At 56.4% G+C, this 25512-nt stretch overlaps 1 protein-coding gene across 1 annotated transcript; it reads left to right on the plus strand.

The window, feature by feature from the left end:
* The first annotated feature begins 5836 nt into the window (after positions 1 to 5836).
* On the plus strand, positions 5837 to 22731 carry Evpl (envoplakin). The gene is given in 23 exon segments (XM_052195784.1): positions 5837 to 6142; positions 8963 to 9062; positions 9302 to 9456; positions 9545 to 9671; positions 10326 to 10451; positions 10609 to 10647; positions 10749 to 10910; positions 10996 to 11103; positions 11209 to 11304; positions 12414 to 12539; positions 12892 to 13038; positions 13324 to 13478; positions 13599 to 13696; positions 13850 to 14022; positions 15128 to 15306; positions 15386 to 15524; positions 15627 to 15820; positions 16131 to 16281; positions 17834 to 17917; positions 18003 to 18113; positions 18216 to 18308; positions 19107 to 22514; positions 22516 to 22731. Coding segments are annotated over 23 exon segments (6111 nt in total). The 5' UTR covers positions 5837 to 6044; the 3' UTR covers positions 22558 to 22731.
* Positions 22732 to 25512: the final 2781 nt, after the last annotated feature.

Here is a 25512-nt window from a genome sequence, read left to right on the forward strand (position 1 = left end):
GGGAAAGCAGAGGTCCACCAGGAATGAAATGTTGGTTCCACATGCTGGAACAGGCTGGATAGTGTGAGGGTCTGTGGGAGTGTGCGTGAGGGTGGACCCCAGCACTCACACCAAGGGAGAACAGTCTAGAAAGGGTTATGGGAAACAGGCTGGGCTAGCCTGGGATACTCAGAGGGGCTGCCTTCTCCCTGGGGGATTGCGACACGTCGAGGAGCTTCACAGCTGTTTATAACCTGTGAGTTGGGCTGCCATGGAGCTGGTTTTGTTTTGTTTAAGTTTCACCATCTGCCTATGATTTAGGAGCTTCCTTTTTCTCCCTCTGTCCCCTTCCTCCCCTCTGTCCTTCCCTACCAAGATACAGCAAGATGGATGACAGGATAGTCCTGAAGGTTCTGGTCAGTGTCCCAGATGGGCTGAGGGGGTGCTGTGGTTATTACCTTTCCTTTCGGAATTAGTGACGAAACTCAGGCCTTGCCCATGCTGGGCAGGAGCTCTACCATTGAAGGGGTCACTGAAGCGCTGGGCCTTTATTCCTACCCCTCCCCTCCTCTACCCTTGCAGCCCCAGGCCTCGATGGCCTGGCCGAGGCTTTGCATCTCTGTCCTGAGGCACTGCTGTGCATGAGTTTAAGACCAGTGTGTGTGTTGGGGGGAGGGGGTGGAGGATGGAGAGGGTTCAGCTGTGGCTCAGTTTGCCTCCTTTCCCTAGGAATCTCACATCCTACAGTCTTACGGGGAACCACACTCCAGTGGTAGGGACAGATAGGGAGAGAGGTCCGACATTCTGACTTAAGGCGGGATAGAGTCCATCGTCCTGACTGCGCTCTTCTGTGTTCTTCCTCCCCGTGTCTCTGCCCTCAGCGCCCTGAAGAACCCTGCCCATTGTCAGCCTCCTGCTGACCATGACATAATGATGTAGAATTCTGCATTTGGGACACACACATAATGTATTTATATAAGAAAGTGGACCTGATGGATCAGGACTGAGGTCTCTAATTAGGCAGGATTCGTGGGCATTCAGGCAGTCAGGACCTCAGGTGAGAAGATGGGCCCTATTTTGTTGTGGCTCAAGGCCCTTCCTGGAAGGATTCCCTGCCTGTCTGCTGTCTCCCTGAAGTGAGAGAGGACTCCAGAGAGAATCCACCCCTGTTAACACTCACTGGCTTTGTTTCTACCTGATGGGCTACTTTGAGAGGCAGTTAGGAGTCTACTGGGACAGGGACACTGGTGCAGGGGGTGCCTAGAAACTCCTGGGTGCTTTTCCCACCACGCCTTCATGCGATGTACATCTCTCCCTCCGTGCTTCGAATCAAGAGAGAATTTTTGGAACTCCTGCTTGCAGTAGGACGTTGCCAGGCTTGACCCTGTAGCAACTGAGGGTGTCACCAGAGCAGTGAGCTGACAGCTTATGATGACCAAGCAACCCTTGTCCCTCAGTGGCCTCAGACCACAGGAAGCACTTCTTCCTAAAAGCTGAGACTCTGGCTTCATCCTGTCCAGGAGAGAAGGGCCTTGCTCGCTCTCATGTGCGGTGACCATACGCACCTAGTTACACAGAAAAGCTAGTTGATTGCAGGACTCAGAGCAGCCCCTTGCTGCCTGCAACCCCAAGCATTCAGAGGGCTAAGAAAATACCCAAAGATAGCAAAGATATGTGCGGCTTTTGATTTATTAGGTGTCTTTCCCCCCCTCTGAAGACAGTTGTTGCTACAAGGGAGATAGAAAGCAGATTTAGCTGTAGAATTTACTGATGCTCCAAAGCTCCAGAGAATAAACTGGAAGCTGCCTGCATCCTGACGGCACCATTGAAGTCTAACGTGCCTCTCCTTTAGCATTAGACACACTTGTGTAATGGCTGCCAGAGGCCTGAAGAGCCTGGGAAAAGCCATGGTCAGCGCCACTCCTGGGCAAGCCAGCAACCCGCCAGCGCAGGGCGGACGCCTGTCTCACTTCCTCTCTGTATCCTCTGCCCAGGAAGGGCTCTGCAGATGTCTACAGAGGGGATGTCAGTTTCTTGTGGGTTCCAAACAAACAAATGAAAAACAACTTTAAATGACACATTTAATTTACTCTTACTGGGGAGGGGTGCTGTGGTGTGGGTGTGGAGGTCAGAAGACAACTTCCAAGGGTCATTCTTCCTCCGTGGGTTCATCTCCAGAATGCTGGGTGTGATTAGAGCCTGGGCAGCTCCGCTTAGTTTTTAAACTCTGCTTCCGGTCCCTTGGTGTAGAAGGCACGGAAGGGTGAGCAGCCTCCGCCCACCACACACTTCTCACGCTGCCCTAGTCGGTCGGTCGGGTGGGCTGTGCCACCTTTGATTCCTCTGGCATTCCGTATTTATAGACACATTGCCAAAAGAACCTCCCCCAGGCAGCTATGCGGATTCTGGGGCCCAACCTTGTGCGTCTGGCTGAAGGAAGGTGGCTTTTCTAACTCCCCCACCCGGAGGTCCTCTCCCGGCCCAGTCTGCCGATGGCTTCATTGGGCAGAGAGCACAGGAAAGAAAGGGCGTTCAGACTGTCCAAGGGTCAGGTGGCAGATTCTGTGCAAACCAAGGGCAATTTCCTGCTTCCAGGGAAAAGAGAAGTAATTGCTACCATCTGTTTCCAGGGGCCAAGGCCCCCTGAAGGGGCCCCTGAGCTAGGGGAGGCTTGAGGCCTGGCATGTTTGCCAAGTGCCCCCCCCCCAGGGGCCTAACTGTTCTACATAGCTTTGCTCAGTCTGCTGGCTCTCAGTCTGCTCAGCCCTCCTCAGACCCCACAGGTCCCCTGGCTTCACATGAGCTGTCCACCTCAGCTGGAGGTTGCAGACTAAGGATGTGAACGCATTGCCACTGAAGTCACAGGGCAAGAAGGCCTGGAAAATTCAGCTGATTTCAAACGCCTGCATCCACAGAGGAGGAGGCAGGATAAGGGGGCAGGGAGGACCCGAAACCATGCCCCACAGGGCTGCAGGCCAGCACCTGGGGTCCTCGCTGTTCAACTGGTAGGTCAGAGCTATGCTAAAGTTTCCGTCTCTTTGTTTTTGTTTCTTTCTCTGTTTTAGGCAGGGTCTTGGCATCAAATTCTGCATCAATCCTCTTGCCCCCACCTCCCTCCCAAATAGAATTAGAGGAATGTATCACCATTACCAGCTTGTGTCATAGAATTTCCTTTTGTGACCATCTCATGGAGTCTAAGCTGGCTTTGAAGTTGTCTCGCGAAGATGACCTTGAACTCCTGATCCTTCTCTCAAGTGCTGGAATAACAGGCATGGTCAAGCGACTCCCTATATTTCAGAGAGATCCAACATGAGCTATGGACACAGGCCTCAGCTGTGTTACTATGTTTGCTAATAACTTACTTATTTTAAATTTTAATTTTTAAATCCTGTGAGTATTTTTGCTACATCCTTTCCTGTGCACGCCAGTCTCAGGGTGGAGGAGGCTGTCAGAGCCCCTGGAACTGGAGTCACAGGAGGGCTGTGAGCCACCACGTGGGTTCTAGGGATTGAACCTGGGTCCTTGGTAAGAGCAGCCAGTGCTCTTAACTGCCGAGCCATCTCTCCAGCCCCTTAGTTATTTATATATTTTTAAGACAGGGGCTCCTGTAGCTCCGGCTGGCCTCAAGCTCAATAAATGGGCACAGATGGCCTTAAACTACTGATCTTCCTGACTCTACGGATCCAGTCTCGAATTGTATCACCACACTGGGTTTATGCAGCTCTGGATATTGTCATGAGTGCCTCTACCTGACTGCACTTCATCCCCAATAGTAAAAGCCAAAATTTTTTTAAAACAGTGGGATGGGGTCTGGGGAGGATTAATTTATTTAACTCAATATATTTAAAATATCATTGCAATGTATCATTAATGTTGGGAAACAGGACTTCATTTTGTCCTTTTCTGTGGAAGGCCTTTGAGAGCCAACGTAAATTTTGTGCGTGGAGTATACAGCTCACTTTGCTTCAAACACTGAGCAGCCACAAGGCGGGAGGCTGCCATGGGCGACATTACAGGTCTGAATAGAGACAGGGATAAAAAGGGTCACAGCGGCCAGGCGGTGGTGGCGCACGCCTTTAATCCCAGCACTTGGGAGGCAGTGGCAGGCAGATTTCTGAGTTCGAGTGAGTTCCATGACAGCCAGGGCTATACAGAGAAACCCAGTCTCAAAAAACAAAAACAAAAAAGGGTCACAGCTTTCTCCTGTGATTTATTCCTGGGACCAAAGTCACTGCCATCTGAGAGGAGCCCCCTGCTGAGAGGATTCACTCCAGAGCTCGGAGTCCTCCTGCCTGCAACTGGCCAGCCCTCAGCCAGGAGCAGATTTGATTTCATCGGAAACAGTGGATGGTCAGGAAGTCAGCTCTTGTTTGTTTCCTGCAGTGAGTTAATTAGCCCTTGAGCCTGGGGCGGTGAGTGGCCCCCCCACAGTGCCGGTGGCTGCCTGGGGGGCTTCTGAAGAGTAGAGCCCTGTGGCTCAGACCAGCTGCTGTCTGAGTACCTCCCACCACCCCACCCGACCTCCCACAGCTACTACTTCCCGGGAAGAGCCTTGTCTTAAAGGCAAAGGTAGCTGTGTGGACACCCACCAGGCTGGGGGAAAAGGTGGTAGTTAGTGCGGACCTCCGGCCCATGCGGTCACTTAGGTCACTTAAATAGCCCCTTGGGAGAAGAGCTGATTGCAGACATGACATTAGTGTTTAGAAGGATTTGTCACCGGGATTGAGGCGGAGGGGGGCTGGGATGAAGGCTTCTGTGGTTTGTGCCCCTGATGACATCTCACTAATCATTATGTGCCTGGAGCAGTGGACATCATCAGCCACTGCAGGCCACCGCGTTTCCTGCGGCTGTTCACTTTGTCTGTCAGGGCCTCCCTCTGCCTTCTTCAGCCCCCTCTGCCACTAGCCACCTCTTTCAGGAACTGAAAAAAAAAAAAAAAAAAAAAAAAACGAATCTCCTCTCTAGTTCAGTGGCCAAACTCAGTAGTTTCTTGGCGAGACGCAGCCATTGACCGCTGGTCCTCTCCTGTTGCTCCGAGGTCCTGTTAGAAATAGGAGTTGAATTGGCATCAGATGTGGGGGAAAAGCCACTAAACCTTAAGTCAATGTGATCATCAGACAGTCTGTCTGACTTGGTAGAAGCCACAAGGACCTCTCGGTGGCTTCTCTACCTGGAAACCAGACAGAGGAACACACAGGGTACTTGAGGACTTCATAGTGACCTCGACTGCGGTGTGGCTACAGGACTGATCAATTCTGGTAGGGACTTGAAAAGGTGTACAATGGGTAGCCTGGCCTCTCCGAAGCTAGCCTGAGGATCTTCTGAGGCTGCTATCTGAACACGGAGAACCAATTGGGTGGCACCCACATTTTAAAAATTTCGGGTACAAGAAAGCAGGTACGGTGGTTCACACCTGTAATCACAGCACGTGGGAGGCTGAGGGGGAAAGGTTGATTGCCAGCTTGGGCAAGAGCCTGTCTTAAGTTGAAAAGAAAAAAAAAATAGCTGCCTGGTGTGAATGTCTACCAGCTGCTCCATGGGAGACAGAGCAAAGCCCAGGGTGGCCCCACCTCTCCACCTCTCCTGGCTGGCCGAGCTATGGGTGGGGACCCGGGTGATAGTGGACCTCTGTGCAAGGGCCCTAGAGGTTGGCTAACCCCAGCTCTAGGACCTGCTGAGCCAGGACCTGGACATGTCAGTCTATCTTGCTCCAGCCGGGTCACTTCCCCACCTGGGTGTGATCACTGCTCTCTGGCTGGGTATGTGGGTGTAACAAGTCCAAACCTCCGTGGGAGTCGCGCGGGCGCCCCGCCCCTGGGCTGTGCCCTCTCCTCCCAGACTGGTTGTGCAGGAGCTGGCTGCGCACATCGGGGCGGGCGCTGGGGCATGCGCGGGCCGGGCCTGGCAGAGACACCGCACCTGCAGGGAGGAGCCTCCCAGAAACTGCCTTCCCTGACCGCCGCCCCACCTCTCCAGAGCCCGGCTAGTAGCCAGCGAGGACGTGTGTCGCCTTCCCGCCCTCCTCCCAGGAGAGCCCAGCCTGAGCCGGCACCTGCTTCACCACCATGTTCAAGGGGTTGAGCAAAGGCTCCCAGGGGAAGGGGTCCCCCAAGGGCTCCCCAGCCAAGGGGTCCCCCAAGGGCTCCCCCAACAAGCACAATCGGTGAGCGGGGCCGTGGGTAGCGGTGCTGGGATCAGGGTGGTGCAGGGCCGAGGTTGGCGGCAGAGCCCGGTTCTGGCATTTGGTGTCCTGAGGCCAAGGGCCCAAGGGTGGACCCTCTCCTGACTGTGGCCCAGGGATGGATAGCCTGCTGCCACCCACATTCTTCTGAGGAGGAGGGGTGTGGGAGACACAGATGGAGGTGCCCTTTTAGAGGTGCTGGACAGAGTGACTGGGAACAGCAGAATCTGGCTCCCAGGTTGTCACTCAACCCTGATGGTCCACATGGATTGGATAAGTCTTGGAGCGAGCATGGATACTGGGTGTGCGGGAGGAAGAGGCTCAGGAGGGGGGTTTCTGAGCTGGACTACAGCCCACCTAAAACATGTCCCTCCAGGTTCCAACCCTGGGTCTTGTCTGTCTCCTTCAAGAGTCAGGAGGCCTTTCTCACAGGGGTGGGAGAAGGTGGTACCACGCTCCGGTCGGTAGCCGTCTGCAGGGAGACTTGACCATGTTCATGTTCATCCGCTCACTGGCCCCAAGCCCTCTCTAGGAGGTGGCAGCCTGCCTGGAGTCAGGTGTCGGTGTGCAGAGGTGTCAAGATAAGCGTGTAGATGAAAGGCTGAGATCCAGGTGCCCATTACCTCGACAGGGATCAGGGTGCCAGCCCAGAGGCTGGGCATCTGGGCCAACAGGAAAGACAGTGCTTAAGACTCTCACTGGAGTGACCTGTCTCCCTGAGGCACTGCGCCCAGCCCAGGGTGGAGTGCATAGTTCCCAGCGGAAGCATCTTTGCCAGGAGGCCCAACCTGAGGCTGGGCTCTCCCTGGAGTCCCAGAAGCCTCCTGGCCTCCAGTCCCTGACTGCTGTGGCTGCCTTCATCGTCCTGCCGAGGGCTTCTTCTTCCCCTCAGAGGTGACAACTCGTTGAGCAATTCTTTATTGAGCACCTGTGATATGCCCTAGCCTCTGGGAATACCCTGCAAGCAAAACACTGGTGTCTGTACCTTGAAGGCGCTCACTTCCATACAATAAAAATTAACATATTGCCTTTAATCTCAGCACTCCAGAGGCAGAGACTAGCGGATCTGTGAGCTAGAGGGTAGGCCAGCTAGGGCTACACAGTGAGATTGGGGGCTGGAGAGCTGGCCCTTCCAGAGGGCCTGAGTTCAAGTCCCAGCGTCTACATTCACAACTGTCTGTAGCTTCAGGTCCAGGGAATCCTCTTCTGGTTTCTACTGGCATCAGGTATACACATGATACCCAGATACACATGTAGGCAAAACATCTGTACACATAAAAATAAAATAATATGTACTAGGTGCTTGGTACGAAGACCTGAGCTGGGTGCTTCCCATGACTTAATTCTTTAAGTACCCCAGAGACCTCTGTGCTCAGGGCCAGGCATGGTTGGCACATGCCGTTAATCCAAGAACTCAAGGCCATCTCTATGAATTTGAGGCTAACCTGGACTATATAGTGAGTTTGGGCTAGCCAAGGATACACAGTGAGATCCTGGCTCATAGAAGCAAAACAAAATCCTGTGCTGAAGATATTAAAACCCCATTTAGCCAGGCATGGTGGCTCACACCAGGAATTCCAGAAGCTGATAGTCCAGCCTGGGTTAACATAGTACATTTTAGGCCAGCCTGGGTTATAGAATAAGACTTGGTTGTTGTGGGTTCTTGTTGTTTGTGGGAGGTTTGGGGATGGGGATATTTTTTGTGTGTTTGTTTGAGACAGGGTTTCTCTGTGTAGCCCTGGCTGGCCTACAACTCACTCTGTAGACCAGGCTGACCTCAAACTTACAGAGATCCACCTGCCCCTGCCTCCCGAGTGCTAGGATTAAAGGTGGGCACCACCACTGCCCTACTGTTGTTTGTCTTTTTAACGTAAAAATAAATAAGTCCAGATGTGGTAGCATATGTCTGTGGACTCAGCACCTCAGGAAGAGGAGGAGGCAGGATGACCGAGCCAACCCTGCCTATGTACTGAGTACTCTTAAGAAGGACCAGACCCATGTTTTTTTAAAGATTTATTTATCTTATTTATATAAGTGCACTGTAGCTGTCTTCAGACACACCAGAAGAGGGCTCCGCATCCCATGACAGATGGTTGTGAGCCACCATGTGGTTGCTGGGAATTGAACTCAGGACCTCTGGAAGAGCAGAAGGTGCCCTTAAGCGCTGAGCCATCTCTCCAGAACACACCCATCTTGGGCACAGAGGTGTCAGACAGTGGTCTTTGCTGGCACTCCCCTCCGAGGGTCCAGGTGCAGCTCTGCTGAGACTTCCCTGTGGCTCGGAGTATGGCTCCTGCGGGCGTCGTGTTCACAAGGACGCCTGTTCTGTTCGGGTCTGCCTGATTCTCGCCCCTAGAGCTCGGGCACACAGTAGGTGTCTGAAAGTTGCACGGACATGAAACTGGGGGCAGAGCAACAGGGGGTGCCACGAAGAAAGGTGGGTGGAAGCCAAGCTCTCGAGTCCCCAAATCAGCGGGAGGATATTGGGGTACCCCAAGCATCTCTTGGCCTCTCTCTGCCTGGTTCCTCCAGAGAGCCACTAAAATCTCCTTAGTGCTGAGGCCCCTTAGGCAAGAAGAGTGGTGGGGAGAGGGTGGGGCAGGGGGTTTGCCTCCTAGCCTCTCACTTTCTAAGCCCTCTACAGGACGCAGTACCCTCACAATCTATCTAAAGCTGAGCCTCTTGGAGCTCAGGCCACGGACTCTTCTTTGGAAAGGGCTGGAGGGGGAGTGGGGCCTACATGGCCGGCTGGCTCAGAGGGCCTTTCCATAATCGCTGTCCTCTGCCCCGACAACCCATCAGGGCTGCAACCCAGGAACTGGCTCTGCTCATCTCCCGCATGCAAGCCAACGCGGATCAGGTGGAAAGGGACATTTTGGAGACTCAGAAGAAGCTGCAACAGGTAAGGACTCTGTCAGGGCGGGAGGGGCGGGGCGTGGAGACCCAGAGTCAATGCCAGAGAGTTCCCAGAGGGTCTCCCGTGAAGAGAGATAGACAGCCTGGGTCCTCAACTGTCCACAACCCACCGCAGCCGAAGGGGGGCTTTCCATCCGCACCCTGCTCCCCGCTTTGGGAGTCAAATAAAGGGACATTGGGGAAGCTGTGAGCCTCTAAGCCCTGCACGTTGTTGTGTCCCACCAGGACCGGCAGAACAGCGAGCAGAACCAGGCTTTACAGCACCAGCAGGAGACTGGCCGCAACCTGAAGGAAGCTGAGGTACTCCTCAAAGATCTCTTCCTGGATGTAGACAAGGCCCGGCGGCTCAAGCACCCACAGGCTGAGGAGATTGAGAAAGAGTGAGTGAGCTGGTCTCCCAGTGGAGGCATGGGGTGCCCTGCGGATGCGGACCCAGCCCAGCTCTGACTCGGCGTCTCCTCTTGGCAGCATCAAGCAGTTGCACGAGCGGGTGACCCAGGAGTGCTCGGAGTACCGTGCTCTGTATGAGAAGATGGCACTGCCGCCAGATGTGGGGCCCAGGGTCGACTGGGCGCGTGTGTTGGAGCAGAAACAGGTCAGGGGCAGTGGCCCTACATGGACACGTTCTCAAGGAGCTCAGCGCTACACCCGGCACAGTCAGAGAGCACAAGACAGAGTGGTGTCTACGGGAGCTTTAGCTTTGAAGCTGGGGATAGCTCAGGCCCGCGGATGTGGACGGGGAGGCTTCCTGCAGAAGGCACTGAGGGGTGGAAGGACTTAGCTGGGTCATAGTGACAAGTGTGGACCTCCGGGGAAGGCAAAAAGCTCCGGCTGTGGAGACTGGGGTAGGATAGACAGTGGACATACCAAGGCACAGGACACTGTATTTGATGCATTGTGATGGCAACCAGGGACTGTGGGGGAAGGGCAGGTCTTGGGTCTGGCTGGACATGTCCAGGCTGCAGTTGCTGAGGTTTGGGCTCAGAGTATAGGGTGAGGCCTGAATCCTGAGAACCATGTGAGTCCCCGGTGGCTACATGAGAACGCCATGTCCCCCCTATGGAGAACAGCTGCCCGTCAGTCACCCAGGCTGCTTACCCGGCCTGTCCACTCTTTGCCTCTGTGGCTGACTCCGCCTCTCCTGCTGTGGGGAGGGCACGGGTGGCTGTGGGGGTGGGGTGGGAAGGGTTCTCTGGGCTGTAGGACACAGACCCTTCCTGGTAGCACTGAGGACCTGGTTCTTCTGCAGAAGCTGGTCCGTGAGGGCCACTACGGGCCCGGGATGACAGAGCTGGAACAGCAGGTGGCAGAGCACAACATCCTGCAAAGGGAAATCGAGGCTTATGGGCAGCAGCTGCGGATGCTGGTGGGACCGGTGGGTGCATCCCCGTCCAGCTTGGTGGGGACCCCTTTCCCCCCATCACAATCAGGCTAGATAGTCTGGCCTTAAAGGGGAGAGATGTTGGTGGGGGACCAGCCTGTATGTGGGGAGCCATGACACTAAACCCCATTTCTCTCTTTGGCTGAGGCAGGATGCAAACACCATCAGGAACCAATACCGTGACCTACTGGTGAGCTGGGGCCTGATGCTTCTGTGGGTGGGACCTCTCTGCCTCAACCCTTCCCGGGGTCACTGGTGGCTGAGGGCCGCCTCCTTCTCTCCTGAGCACAGAAGGCGGCCTCGTGGCGCCGACAGAGTCTGGGCAGCCTGTACACACACCTGCAAGGCTGCACGAGGCAGCTGGGCGCCCTGGCAGATCAACAAGGCCGCATCCTGCAGCAGGACTGGAGTGACCTCATGCCTGACCCCGCCGGCGTGAGGCGAGAGTATGAGGTCTGTGGGGACAGGGCGGGGCAGCAGCGGGGGTGCCTAGGGCCGGCTTCTTGCTCACGGCTGACCCCGCCTCAATCATCCCTAGCACTTCAAGCAGCATGAGCTGCTGGCCCAGGAGCGGAGTATAAACCAGCTGGAGGACGACGCGGAGCGCATGGTGGAGCTTGGGCACCCGGCTGTTGGGCCCATCCAGGTGCGGAGGGCCCGCCCGTGCCCCGCCCCCACACTGTGCTCCCCAAACAGAATGGGGGGCTGGTGGGTGTAGCGAGATTCGAGTGCTCACCCTGCTGTGCTCCAGGTCCACCAGGAGGCCCTCAAGATGGAGTGGCAGAATTTCCTAAACCTTTGCATCTGTCAGGAGAGCCAGCTGCAGCGCGTAGAGGACTACAGGAGGGTGAGCCTGTGGCCGGGGACCGGGGTGGCGGCTGCAGAGGAGTGGGGGGCGGGGTTCAAGGGCAGCATGGGGCCACTGAAAAGCATAAGGCCACTTAGGCCTTCCGCCTAAGTCCCTGTGGGGGAATAGTATACAGAATGAGACCCTCTCCGCGAGGCGATGTCACCCCTAGCAAGTGAGTTTATTTATTTTTTCTAATTTTTAAAAATTAATGAATTAATTCTGACAGAGTCTCATGTAACCCAGGTTGACCTCAAACTCACGATGTAGCTGAGGATGGTCTCGAACTTCCGAACCTCCTAAGTGCTGGCCTTAAGGCATGTGTCACCGAGCCTTTTTATGTGGTGCTGGGGATTGAACTCAGGGCCTCTCTACAAAACCCACGAACTAAGTTGTATCTCCTGCCCCTGAGTTGTTTTTCCTTTTTTTTTTTCCTTATTGTTTAATTTTAAGCTGTGTGGACATATGTCTGTCCACACTTGGAGAGGTGAGAACAGGCTGACAATCTTGAGGCTAGCCTAGGCTACTTAATGAGACCCTATTGCACAAAAGAAGATAAAATAAGTAGGAGTATATCTCAGTACTAGAAGATTTGACTGGCATGCACCAGACCCTTAAGTACAAAAGCCAGCACATTGTCTTACGACACTAAAAGACACTAAAACCAAAAATGTTCCATGTGTGGACACCCCCTTTTAAAAAGGTCCCACAAGCCAGGTAGTGGTGGCACACACCTTTAATCCCAGCTCTTGGGAGGCAGAGGTACGCAGATTTCTGAGTTTGAGGCCAGCCTGGGCTACACAGAGAAACCCTGTTTTGAGAAAAAAAAAAAAAGAAGAAGAAGAAGAAGAAGAAGAAAAGAAAAGAAAAAATGCTAAAAAGGTCAGACGGTCTGGTAGATGTAGCTGGTCTTTGTTTAGCTGGTTAGCCTGTTTTGTTCGATTTTGTTTTGTTGTTTAAAGCTGGTTTGAGTGTAGCTAGCCTGGGCTTAGCCCGACTTGAAGTTTATCCTAGTATGACTTTAGCCTTGTCCATGTCCAGCTATTTTGCAGGGTCAGTGGGTAGTAGGTTGGCCCCCGGCTTTGCCCTTGACCACCCAGTGACCTTAGTTCCAGGAAGAGGTGGACTCAGTCAGCCAGACCCTGGCAAAGCTCAGCTCCAACCTGGACACCAAGTACGGCTGTGGCACTGGGGACTCCTCCGGCTCCTGCACAGAACTCCTGCAACAGCTGGAGGTGAGAGTCCCCCTGTGCCATCTGCATCTTGCCCCTGGCTTGGAGCCTTCTCCCTAGAAAAGAGGTCCCCAGGGCAGCCCCCAAGCCCCAGGAGGAGGGGCTGTTCCGGCAGGAGCCCTGACCCTCCTACCCTTCAGTAATGTGACAAGAAGCCTGGCCGAGCTCCGAGGTCCCCACAGCTTCCGCCCTGGAGGCCTGTGTGGTTCTAGCCAGCATCCCTACCCTCCATAAGACAGACAGTCTGCCTTAGCCTCTCTCCTGATGAAGACCACACTCCTCCTGGGAGATGGGAAGGAGGCAGCTGGCTGTTTTGCAGCCTGGCCTGAGCTCCGGTTGCCTGGGTCCCCAACAGGCAGAGGAGAAGCAGCTGGCCGTAGCCGAGAGGGCTGTTGGGGACTTGCAGCAGCGAAGCCAGGAGGTGGCCCCACTGCCACAGCGCAGGAACCCGCCCAAGCAGCCGCTGCCCGTGGAAAGCATCTGTGACTGGGACTCAGGAGAAGTACGATCTCCAGCTGCCTCCTCACCTGCCCCAGCCTGTCCCCCACCTCTCCACACTGCTCAGTCTCTAACCCACCCCTCCCTGCCCCTCCCTCTTCTCGCTCCTTCCCTGACCCAGCCCCACCCCTCTCAAACCTGTCCCACCTCTGATCTGTCCTTGTCCTTACCCCAGCCCCTCCCACCTCCCCTCCAGCCTTGTTCCAGCTGCTGTCACCACCCGTCCCTGGGCCCAGCCACCTCCCCAGTCCCAGCCGTGCATCCCACACGAGCCCCTCTCCATCCTCAGGTTCAGTTGCTTCGGGGAGAGCGGTACACACTCAAGGAGAATGCTGACCCATACACGTGGGTGGTTCAGGGCCCTGGAGGAGAGCCCAAGAGCGCCCCGGCGGCCTGCCTCTGCATCCCAGCACCAGACCCTGAAGCTGTAGCCAAAGCCTCCAGGTGGCACACCCTAGGACGCCCAGAGGCACCCACCAGGGCCAATGCTTTCCTCTAAGGCACCGGGTGCTAGGGCTGGAGAGGCAGACAGACAGACAGACACCCTCCTCTCATCCTCCCCAGGCTGGCTACGGAGCTGCAGACCCTGAAGCAGAAGCTGTCTACAGAGAAGAGCCGTCTGAAGGCTGCTGCTGTGGAGCACTTCCAGCCCGGCCAGCAGGGTACCAGAGGATGGCCAGGGAGGGCAGATGGGCGGCCCGGCCATGCTGGGTAGGAGGCGCTCCGTCTCTACGACTAGACTTTCTTCCCAGGGAGGGCCTGTCCCAGGCAGACATAAGGTAGGCCTGGCCGCTCACTAGCACTTCTGCCCCCAGCTCCAGCAGGCTCAGCCCCAGCCGACCCGCAGGCTCAGAAGCTCCTGTCACAGATGACGCAGCTGAATGGGGATCTGGGACAGATAGAGAGGCAGGTGCTGAGCTGGGCCAGGAGCCCATTGAACCAGCCTTCTCCACTGAAGGACCTGGAGGGCCGCATCCACAGCTGTGAGGTAAGTGAGCGGCCTTGAGAGCTTCAGGACAGGAGAGGGCCCTGCCCTGAGGGTGTGCACACTCCTGGGGCTATGGGCTCAGAAAGTGGGGCTCCTATCCTGGTTCTTCCTCCGACAGACTCTGTCACCGTGGACAAGTCAGGATTCAGACTTTGGTTCTTTTACCTCTGGGGTGGTACCCACATCCTTTGGGCATTCTGGAGGTGAAAGTGTGACAAAGCCCGGAGTAGGGACCCTTCCAACACGTGGAATTTTTTTTTCTAATGAGAGTTGTGGAAACAGCAGGGTAGCCAGGGATAGCCCATAGGGGAGAGTAAGGAAAGCCTGCTTGGAGGGGCAGAGACACCGTCCTGTCAGCCAGTGACGTTCTCTGACACTCAACCCCTGCGGCCTGAAGGTGCCCCGAGCATTCTGGTTAGCCTTCCAAACCGGTTTCTGGTTTCTGTTCAAATACAGCATACCACGAGTGCTTGGATTTTTAAAAATGTGAACCACGTCCGTTTACATTGTTGTCTAACCTGTTCTGGTCTGTCTACCATGCAGTAGGAACTGGGGGTGGGGGGGCAGCAGCCCAGCCTGGCCGGGGAGGGGGCATGGGGGTGGGAGGGAAGAGGCTTCCAAGGGCGGGGATGTGAAGTCAGGGCTATGTGAAGATGCTCTGCGTAGGGGGAGGAAGCCGGTGACTTTGGAAGGTCTCACAGATGGCCCAGGAGGCCGGAGGCTGGTGGCTGACCCTGCCACGGCAAAACAGGTGAATTAATTGTGATGAGAGATGGAAGGCGGCTGCCCTGAGTGAACAGAGCTTAGCCTGAAGGAACAGCAAGGTACCGGGCTGACAGTGGACAGGACACAGTGTCCCTGGTCCTTGTTGCTAAGGACCTAGTACAAAGGACCTCATTTCACCTCCCAACCCATCCTTCGGTGGATGAAGAGGCCAGGGGTGTGGGTGTGGGCTGAGAAAGATTGTCCTGCCCTAGGCTGTCCCTGAGGGGATGAGGAGAAGAGGCAGGCCTGGGCCACCCTTGGACCATGCCTTCACAGACATAGGGTTAGGAGACCTGGAAATCCCTGACGGTGTTCTCCGCCTGTCCCACCCCTGACCCAGGGCACAGCGCAGCGCCTCCAGAGCCTGGGAGCCGAGAAGGAGGCAGCCCAGCAGGAGTGTGAGGCGTTTCTGTCTACTAAGCCTACGGGCTCAGCGGCCCTGCAGCTGCCTGTGGTCCTCAACGGTGTCAAGAACAAATACAACGATGTGCATAGCCTGTGCCACCTCTATGGGGACAAGTGAGTGTTCGGGAGGGGGCCATCTGCAGGGCATCGGAGCGTGTGACTGAGCTGCCTGACCATTGCTTCCTCGCCGCAGAGCTAAGGCCGCTCTGGGCCTGGAGAAGCAGATCCAGGAGGCAGACAGGGTCATCCAAGGCTTTGAAGTCGCCCTGGCACAGGAGGGCCCCATCCCCGAAGGCTCTGGGGCACTGCAGGAGAGGGTCAGCGAGCTGCAGGTAGGGCTGAGCGGCAGCTTCCTGAGAGGAGGGAAAGTGAGGGGTGGTCTGGGTAGCCCAAGGAGCCTGGCGCATGCGCCATGCTGTCGTCCTTTGCCACAGCGCCAGCGGAGAGAGCTCCTCCAGCAGCAGGCCTGCGTGCTGGGGCTGCACCGCCAGCTGAAGGCCACGGAGCACGCGTGCGGTGCCCTGCAGAACAATTTCCAAGAGTTTTGCCAAGACCTGCCGCGCCAGCAGCGCCAGGTTCGTGTCCTCACAGACCGTTACCACGCCGTGGGGGACCAGCTGGATTTGAGGTGAGCAGAAGGAAGGGGTACCCGGGCACTGATGCCAGTGAGCTGGTGACTTAACCCCACTGAGGCTGTCTCCTTGCCTCTAAAATGGGATAACTATATACTTAATTCCCCTCCTTATGAGTGCCGGGTAGGCACGGGTCACTGTGCCTCCCAGCCACAATCTCCGTTAGCTGCATGGCCTGGCCTGTCTGCCGCTCAGGGCTCCGGTGCTGTCTCCGGATGGAGGCTTCCACCAGCCTCCTCTGCACACCCCCAGCCCATTCCTGGAGGCCAGCTTCTCATGCCTGTATGGGACCTTGTCTTCTGTCAGGGAGAAGATACTACAGGATGCCATCCTCACCCACCAGCAGCTCAGGAACAGCAGGGACAACCTGAGCTCCTGGCTGGAGCAGCTGCCCCACCACCAGGTGCAGCCCAGCGACGGGCCAGGCCAGATTGCCTACAAGCTGCAAGCGCAGAAGGTGAGGCCTGGGGCTATGGGGTGGACGGTACTTGAGTCAGGGCCTGGCCTAGAGCTGGGGCCTCCAGCTACCTGCTTCTTTCCAGCCACCAACCCAGCTGGGACGGCTGTGTGTAACCATGAGACCAAGGCTCAAAAGCAAGAGGTTTCATAGGTCAGATCAGGAGGTGTGGGCGGGGTGGCCCCTACTCCTCTACAGCACTCTCAACACCGCTTTCCCCTGCAGGGATTCTCTTCATCCTTGCTAGGGCTGAAGGGGAGAAACCAGGAGTAGAGGGTACAGAGCCACACCCTCAGGCCCTCGCCCTGTTGGGAAGTCTATCCCTGTGGCTGTTAGAGACAGGCCAGCCACCAGCTTGGTGTGAGCACCCCCTGGTGGAAACATGTGGAAGCGAGGGCAAGTGACCTGAGAAAAATGCCCTGGAGTCAGGAAGATGAGAAATGTCCCCCTCAAAGGAGACATTTGAGCTATCTGGAGAGATACTCAGTAGTTAAGAGCATCAACTGTTCTTCCAAACGTCATGAGTTCAAATCCCAGTAACTACATGGTGGCTCACAACCATCTGTAATGAGATTCAATGGCCTCTTCTGGTGTAATAAAATATATATTAAAAAAAAAAAAAGTCACCCTAAGATTGAAAATTTTCAAATTGAAAATTGTCTATGGAGGCCTCTGAGGAGCCAGGACAGAAGTCTGAGGGGGCAGGGATAGGGCTGTTCCCAGAAATATGAAGCTGGGCTTTTCAGAGCATTTGGTACTTTTTTCTTTCATGTCCTCTCCCCTCCCCTCCCCTCCCTTCCCTCCCTTCCCCTCCCCTCCTCTCCTTTCCTCTCCTCTCTCTTTTTGGTTTTTTGAAACAGGGTTTCTCTGTGTAGGCCTTGCTGTCCTAGAACTCCTGGAACTCACTCTGTAGACCAGTATTTCGAACTAAGAAATACACCTGCCCTGCTTCTGCCTCCCAAGTGCTGGGATTAAAGGTGTGCACACCACTGCCTGATCCCCTCTCTCTCTCTCTTTCTGATACAGGTTTCTTTGTGTAGCCCTGGCTATTCTAGAACTCACTCTGTAGATCAGGCTGGCTGCCTTTACACCACTACTGCCTGCCTTCCTTCTTTCCTTCCTTCTCTCTCTCTCTCTCTCTCTCTCTCTCTCTCTCTCTCTCTCTCTCTCTCTTTCTCCTCTTCCTCTTCTTTTTCCTCCTCCTCCTTTTAGACTCTAGGTGAATCAGAATGCATACCCAGGCTTCAGAACACTGGATAAGCAGTGCTTTTCAGAGTCTGGTCCCAAAAGCTTGTCCAAGATGTCCTTCTGAGGTGGTGCCCAGAGCTGCAGTTGGACCCAGCAGATCTGGGGCCTAATGACACCAGAGCTATAGTGTAGGAGCCACTGGGCCCAGACAGAACTCTAGGGCCATCAGACATGAACGTCTAAGAGAAGGGAGGCGTCCCTGAGTTCCTGCTGCCTGTGTGCCGGCCAATTGCCGTGCTGGGGATACCAGTTGGAAGGAAAGGCGTGCCCCCAGCCCCTGTGACTCTTTCTTCCTCCTTGGTAGAGGCTGATACAGGAAATCCTGGGACGTGAGCAAGACCAGGCCACAGTGTCCCGCCTCACCCGGGACCTGCAGGAAGCCCTCCAGGTGAGCACTCCACCAGCCTGCCTCCCTCCTCCAGCCCCTCATCCCCCACATCCAGTCTCTGTAAGTAACTTTCCCTCCTGTTCAGGACTATGAGCTGAGAGCAGATACCTACCGCTGCTCCTTAGAGCCCGCCCTGGCAGCGTCCGCCCCTAAGAGACTCAGGGTGATTTCCTTGCAGGAGAGCATCCAGGCTCAGGTGAGGCTGGTCCTGGCAGGGTCTAGCATCTCCTCGCACCAGCTCTGCAGCTCCTCAGGCTGGAGCTGACTCTGCTGTCGCTCTCCCTGCTTTGCTCCCCAGGAGAAGAACCTGACTAAGGCTTACACCGAGGTGGCCGCAGTCCAGCGGCAGCAGCTGCACCAGCTGGAGTTTGCTAACAAGATGCTGAAGAAGGTAGGAGGACGGTGCCCGCCCTGTGACCACAGCAGACAACCTGGTCTCCTTCTCCCCTGCAGCCTTAGCCTCTGGACAGGCCTGGGCATGACGACTTCTCCAGAAGTTCATACAGGCTATGCCCGTTGCCCCCCAGTCTTTCCTTAGTTATAAGCAGTCCTCTGAGGGTGATGAGAGCTTTAGAGCGCCAAGAAATGCTCCGTAGTCCTCAGCGTTAAGACCCAGTCGCATCGGCCAGCTGTGGGCCGCGCAGAAGCCAGGAACTCGTACAGTGCCCACTGGCTTGCCAGCTTTTCTCTTCCTGAGCCATTTTTTTCAGTATCTACTAGAGAAGGTTAGCACCCTCTCCCAGGGGGTGGGACTGGGGAGGCCCAGACCCTGCCTCATATCCTTTTTTTTTTTTTTTAATTTATTTATTTTTTTTTGGTTTTTTCAATACAGGGTTTCTCTGTATTGCCCTGGCTGTTCTGGAACTCACTCTGTAGACCAGGCTGGCCTCAAACTCAGAAATCCACCTGCCTCTGCCTCCCAAGTGCTGGGATTAAAGGCCTGTGCCACCACCGCCCAGCAACCTGCCTTGTATCCTAATAGCGCCTAAGTGAGCTCTTCAGACTAGAATCCTGTGTCCAAGTATCCCAAGTCTTCAGCTCTGTTGCCCAGGATCTATACCAGGAAGTCTAAGAAAGCAGGCTGGGGGGGGGGTCTCTGACCTCAGGGGTGGAGTGCAGAAAAAAGGGGGCCCCAATCTTCTCTCCACTCACCCCAGGACTGTCTCCCCCTCTCTCTCGGTCACCACAGAAAGAGCTTAATGAAGACATCCAAGCCATCCACAGCGCCAGGCAGGGATCAGGGAGTCCGGCCCACGCCAGGACGGAGTCAGAGTCAGAGGTCCTGAAGACCCGGCTCGAGGAAGAGAGGAAGCGGGTGGCTGAGGTGCAGCGTGAACTGGAGGAGCAGAGGCAGCAGCTGCTGCAGCTGAGGACCCAGCAGCCTGTGGCGCGGCTGGAGGAGAAGGAAGTGGTGGAATTCTACCGGGACCCCCAGCTGGAGAGGAACGTGGCTCAGGCGGCATCCCGGGTGGAGGATGAGGGCCAGCGGCGAGCCCGCCTGCAGGCCGAGCTGGAAGTGGTGGCCCAAAAGGTCGTCCACTTGGAGGGCAAGAGGAAGGCCATGCAGCCTCACCTGCTGACCAAAGAGGTCACCCAAATTGAGCGGGACCCCGGCCTGGACAGCCAGGTGACCCAGCTCCACCATGAGCTGCAGCGGCTGCGTGCGGAGAACGCCGCCCTCGCGGCCAGGCTGGACGAGCTGAAGGACGAACTGCTGGCCCTGGAGCAGAAGGAGATGAGCGTGAAGGAGAAGGTGGTGGTGAGGGAGGTGGTTAAGGTAGAGAAGGATCTGGAAATGGTTAAGGCAGCCCAGACTCTGAGGCTACAGATCGAGGAAGACGCTGCGCGAAGGAAGGGGGCGAAGGAGGCGGTTGCTAAGATACAGGCTCGCATCAAAGACCTGGAGCAGGTGATCAGTTCGGTGGAGCCCAAGGTCATTGTGAAGGAGGTGAAGAGGGTGGAGCAGGACCCGGGCCTTCTCAAGGAAGCGTCCAGGCTGAGAAGCCTCCTGGAGGAGGAGAGGAAGAACAATGCCACGTTGGCCAGGGAGCTGCAGGAGCTGCAGGACAAGTACAGGGTGGTGGAAAAGCAGATGCCCAAGGTGCAGCTGCAGGAGCACGTCAGCGAGATCTTCCAGGTGCTCCCGGAGACGGAGCAGGAGATCCTGAGGCTCCGGGCCCAGCTGCAGGAGACCGGCAGCCAGAAGAGCAGCGTGGAGCGGGAGGTGGCGAGGCTGCTGCCCGAGTTGGAGGTGCTGCGGGCTCAGAAGCCTGTGGTGGAATACAAGGAGGTGATTCAGGAGGTGGTGAGGCACGAGAAAAACCCAGAGGTGCTCCGGGAGATCGACCGCCTCAAGGCTCAGCTCAACGAACTGGTCAACACCCACGGGCGCTGTCAGGAGCAGCTCATCCGCCTCCAGGGCGAGCGTGACGAGTGGAAGCGAGAGAGGTCCAAAGTGGAGACCAAGATGGTGAGCAAAGAGGTCGTGCGGCACGAGAAGGACCCGGTGCTGGAGAAGGAGGCCGAGAGGCTCCGGCAGGAGGTGCGGGAGGCTGTCCAGAAGAGGCGAGCTGCCGAGGACGCCGTGTACGAGCTGCAGAACAAGTACCTGCTGCTGGAGAGGAGACGCCCCGAGGAGCAGATCGTGGTGCAGGAGGTGGTGGTCACCCAGAAGGACCCCAAGCTGCGCGAGGAGCACAGGCGGCTGAGCCGCAGCTTGGACGAGGAGGTGGGGCGGCGGCGGCAGCTGGAGCTCGAGGTGCGGCAGCTGGGCGCCCGCGTGGAGGAGGAGGAGGCCGCGCTCAGCTTCGAGGAGGACCGCAGCAAGAAGCTGGAGGCTGAGAGGGAGCTGCGGCAGCTGAGCCTGAAGATCCAGGAGCTGGAGACGCGGCCTCCTGCCGTGCAGGAGAAGATCATCATGGAGGAGGTAGTCAAGTTGGAGAAGGATCCGGATCTGGAGAGGTCTACCGAAGCTCTGCGGCGAGAGCTGGATCAGGAGAAGAGCCGGGTGGCCGAGCTGCACCGGGAGTGCCAGGGCCTGCAGGTTCAGGTCGACGTCCTTCAGAAAACTAAATCACAGGGGAAGACCATATACAAGGAAGTGATCAGGGTCGAGAAGGACCCAGTGCTGGAGGGCGAGAGGGCCCGAGTGTGGGAGACCCTAAACCGGGAGCGCGCGGCCCGCAAGGGCCGGGAGGAGGATGTCCGGGGCTTGCAGGAGCGGATCGACCGAGCCGAGGCTCTGAAGAGGTCCTGGTCCCGTGAGGAATCTGAGCTCCAGAAGGCCCGGGACCAGGCAAGCCAGGACTGCGGGCGGCTGCAGAGACAGCTGCGAGAGCTGGAGCAGCAGAAGCAGCAGAGAGCCCGGCAGCTACAGGAGGAGGGTCGGCTGCTCAGCCAGAAAACGGAGAGCGAGCGCCAGAAGGCCGCCCAGCGGAGCCAGGCCATCGCGCAGCTCGAGGCCGCCATTCTCCACGAAAAGGACAAGATCTACGAGAAAGAGAGGACCCTCAGGGACCTGCACAGCAAGGTGAGCCGCGAGGAGCTCAACCAGGAAACCCAGACGCGGGAGACCAACCTCTCCACCAAGATCTGCATCTTGGAACCGGAGACCGGGAACGACATGTCTCCTTACGAGGCCTACAAGAGGGGTATCATCGACAGGGGCCAGTACCTCCAGCTGCAGGAGCTGGAGTGTGACTGGGAAGAAGTCACCACCTGCAGCCCCTGCGGGGAGGAGTCTGTGCTCTTGGACCGCAAGAGCGGGAAGCAATACTCCATCGAGGCCGCCCTCCGCTGCCGCCGCATCTCCAAAGAAGAGTACCACAGGTACAAAGATGGCCGCCTCCCCATCTCCGAGTTTGCTCTGCTGGTAGCAGGGGAGACCAAGCCGAGTTCCTCCGTCTCCATCGGGTCCATCATCTCCAAGTCTCCAGTCTGTTCTCCAGGCCCCCAGAGTACCGGCTTCTTCTCCCCCGGCCTCTCTTTTGGCCTCACTGAAGATAGCTTTCCCATCGCCGGGATTTACGATACAACCACAGAGAACAAGTGCAGCATCAAGGCAGCTGTGGCCAAGAACATGCTGGACCCCATCACGGGGCAGAAGCTGTTGGAGGCCCAGGCAGCCACAGGAGGCATTGTAGACCTTCTCAGCCGAGAACGCTACTCCGTCCACAAGGCAGTGGAGCGCGGGCTCATCGAGAACACGTCCACTCAGCGGCTGCTCAACGCTCAGAAGGCCTTCACCGGCATCGAGGACCCGGTGACCAGGAAGAGGCTGTCAGTGGGTGAGGCCATCCAGAAGGGCTGGATGCCCCAGGAAAGCGTGCTTCCCCACCTGCTGGCGCAGCACCTCACCGGGGGCCTCATCGACCCCAAGAGGACCGGACGCATCCCCGTGCCTCAGGCTGTGCTCTGCGGGATGATCAGCGAAGACCTGGGCCAGCTCCTGCAGGATGAATCCGGCTACGAGAAGGATTTGACAGACCCCATCACCAAGGAGAGGCTGAGCTACAAGGAGGCCATGGGGCGCTGCCGCAAAGATCCTCTAAGCGGCCTGCTGCTGCTCCCAGCCGTCCTAGAAGGCTACCGCTGCTACCCGCGCAGCCTCCCCGACCCTGCCGCGCTCCTGCGTGCGTTGATGAGGGCTGCGCTGAGGGCATGTGCTGCCTTGCCCCGGGGCTGCCTAACCTCCTCCTCCTCCTGTGCATCCGCCGAGCTGCGCTGTCATTTGTGGTGGTGGGCTCTGTCCCCAAACGTGGGAAGCTCCGTTGTTCCTCCCCACCCCGTGCTTCTAATAAACGAGTTATCTTGGTGCCAAGTTTCCTCTCATTTGGGGGTTGCAGGGTCAGTATGTCTAGGGTGTGAGCCCAGAAGCAGCACTGCTTGGGGATTTTTCCCCCCAAAAAAGTATGTATTATGTGGGGTGGATGCACCCAACTTGAGGCCTTGGAAGCTCCCCGGCTCCTCAGTTCCTGCCAGAACCGTCTCCAGCCCTCTGTCAAGCTTCCTCTGTTGTCAAACCTTGTCCCCCAGATACAGACCGGCACCAGAAAACTCAGGAACAGGCTACCTTTATTTTCCATGCATCCAACAGAAGGGCATCAACAGTCTGTTTTTGATGATGTGACTACTCAGAACACCCTCAGGTGCTGTAACCACACCTAGGGTCAGAAAACCCGCCCTGCCCCATTTCCTGTTTAATTTAGGTCCTCTGAACTGGAATTCAATTCTTGCAACTGCCTAAAACGAAAATCAAGACCAGCAGGGGGCGCCCTCTCTCAGGGGCCTGGCTCTGCAGCTGCGCAGTGAAGGCGAAGGGCTGGGGTCTCTTATCTAACCTGATGCGTGTTGTTGGGCGTCAGCGCAGTTGTGCGCCCCGCCCCCATGCAGGGAGCATCTGCAGAACTTGTCAACCTGCAGGCGACATGAACCCAAGCCCTTCAGGGTGTGTTCTCTCCAGAAAGGCTTTCTTGGGAAGTGGATGGGAGGCAACGCGAGGGTGTGAGGTGGTGGGCCCCACATACGTGTGCTCAGTGATAGAAACGCCCCACTGTGCATTGTTGGGGGGCTTGAGAAGTAGGGATGGGCCGGGGCCGAGATCGGCTGGCTGGGGTTACACTGCAGGAGTTGCTGGGGGAGGAAAGGCAGGAGATTGTTGAGTGAAATCAGAGTAAAGAATTCCCTTCAACAGGTCCCAGTGGGAGGGAGGGCCGTGCCCTGAAGGGCTGCTTAATCCCTGAACTTAGTGAAGCCACTGCCTGCCTCTTAGGTGTGGGTGTGGGTGTGTGTGCGCGCGCGCGCCTGCACATGCATAGACCCCAGAAACATCAGGTCCCCTGGAACTGGAGTTAGAGTTGACTATGAGACACCTGGTATGGGTGCTGGGATCTGAACTCTGCAAGAGCAGCCATCTCTCCAGTCCCCCAAACAGGGTCTCTGTTTGCCAGCACTGCATGGGCCAGGCTAGCTGGCCTGTGAGCTCTAGGGTTCCCCCTGCCTCAGGCCCCCATCCTACCCTAGGAGCAGTGAAGTTATAGATTCCTGCTTCTGTGTTCAGCTTTAGGTACTGACTGTGCTTCAAGAGCTTTACCCACTGAGCCACCCAGCCCCTGGCTTTGTGTGGTTCTGGAGATCTGAAGTCAAGTCCTCATGTTTGTGTGACAAGCACTTTGCCGACTGAGCCACCTTAGCTGGTGTGTCCCTGCTTTTAAGCCAGGTCAAACAATTAGTTTTGAGGGGGCTAGAGAGATGACTCAGTGGTTGGGAACACTGACTGCTCTTCCGAAGGTCCTGAGTTCAAATCCCAGCAACCACACTGTGGCTCACAACCAATGAGATCTGATGCCCTCTTCTGGTGTGTCCAAAGACAGCTACAGTGTGCTCACATATAATAATAAATAAATAAGTCTTTGGGCCAGAGTGAACAGAGGTCCTGAGTTCAATTCCCAGCAACCACATGATGCCTCACAACTGTATAGCTAAGGTGTGCTCATATACAGAAACTTAATAAATCTAAAAAAATAAATTAGTTTTTATTCCAGGCCTCCGACTCATCGAGGTTCCACCTGCTCCTGGTTGAGAACAGTGCGTGTCATGGTAAGCAGCAGTCCCTAACCCTGTCCATAGAGTGTGCACTTGGGGTGGGGCGGGATCCAGCAAGGGGAGGAGGAGGAGCCAACAGCCAAGGCCAGGCCTGTGCAGCTTCATCTCCGCAATCGCGGACATAACCCAGGCAGGATGCCAGGAAACCGCATTGGAAGGAAAAGTGGCCATAGCTGTCACTAGGTTGGCAGACAACATGCACAGCCTTCTGGTGGCCTTGATGGAGACCCTGCCCTTTCTTCCCTGGCCCAACATCTGTAAACACAGCAATGGGGACTGTGGGCTGTGGGCAAACAGGGCTGGCTCTGAGGCCCAGTAGGCAGCTGAGACATGTGCAGCGCGCCAGGGGTCCAGAGAGTGGGGAAGAGCTGCCCTGCAGAGCCGGCCCGTGTGAAGACTGACCCGCCAGACAGGTCCTAAGGGGGACACCAAGGCAGGAGGAGTTGTGGCCTCTGCTCAGAGAAGTGCTCCACCTAGATGGGGCAGGGAGCCCACAAGAGAGTCAGACACAAGACCACTAGGAGAAAGAAACGCCAGCCAGGGCACAAAGCCAAAGCCAACTACTTTTGAAGAGTTTCAAAAGGGAAGGTGAACGTTGGATTTATCAGGAGAGCAGCTCTTGACCAAATATGTGCAGAGACAAGCCAAGTGTGCACACAGGTCAGAGGAGTCCAGTCTCACTCGGCTAGTTACATAAGAGGGTGGCTTGAAAGAGGGGACCTTCTGGGGCCACTACTGCTGCCACTGTGGGATGCTGTCCTTGTGTCCTACCAGGAGCAGCAGGTCCTTGCCTTCTGGTCCCAGACTAGTCAAGATTTCCTCCAGCCCTTTCCTGTTCCATTTGGGGAAGCTACTCTGATAGTCAGGCAGCTGGGAGGCCCCTGGTCTTGTGGCTTCCCTGAGGGATCCCCAGGGTGCGAAAGATCCGAAAGAGCTGGTCAAACTCTGACTCGCTAGGAATCAGAGCTTTGCCAGTCACCTAGAGCAGGAGA

Source organism: Apodemus sylvaticus, chromosome 10, assembly GCF_947179515.1.
Source record: "Apodemus sylvaticus chromosome 10, mApoSyl1.1, whole genome shotgun sequence".
Classification (NCBI taxonomy): domain Eukaryota; kingdom Metazoa; phylum Chordata; class Mammalia; order Rodentia; family Muridae; genus Apodemus; species Apodemus sylvaticus.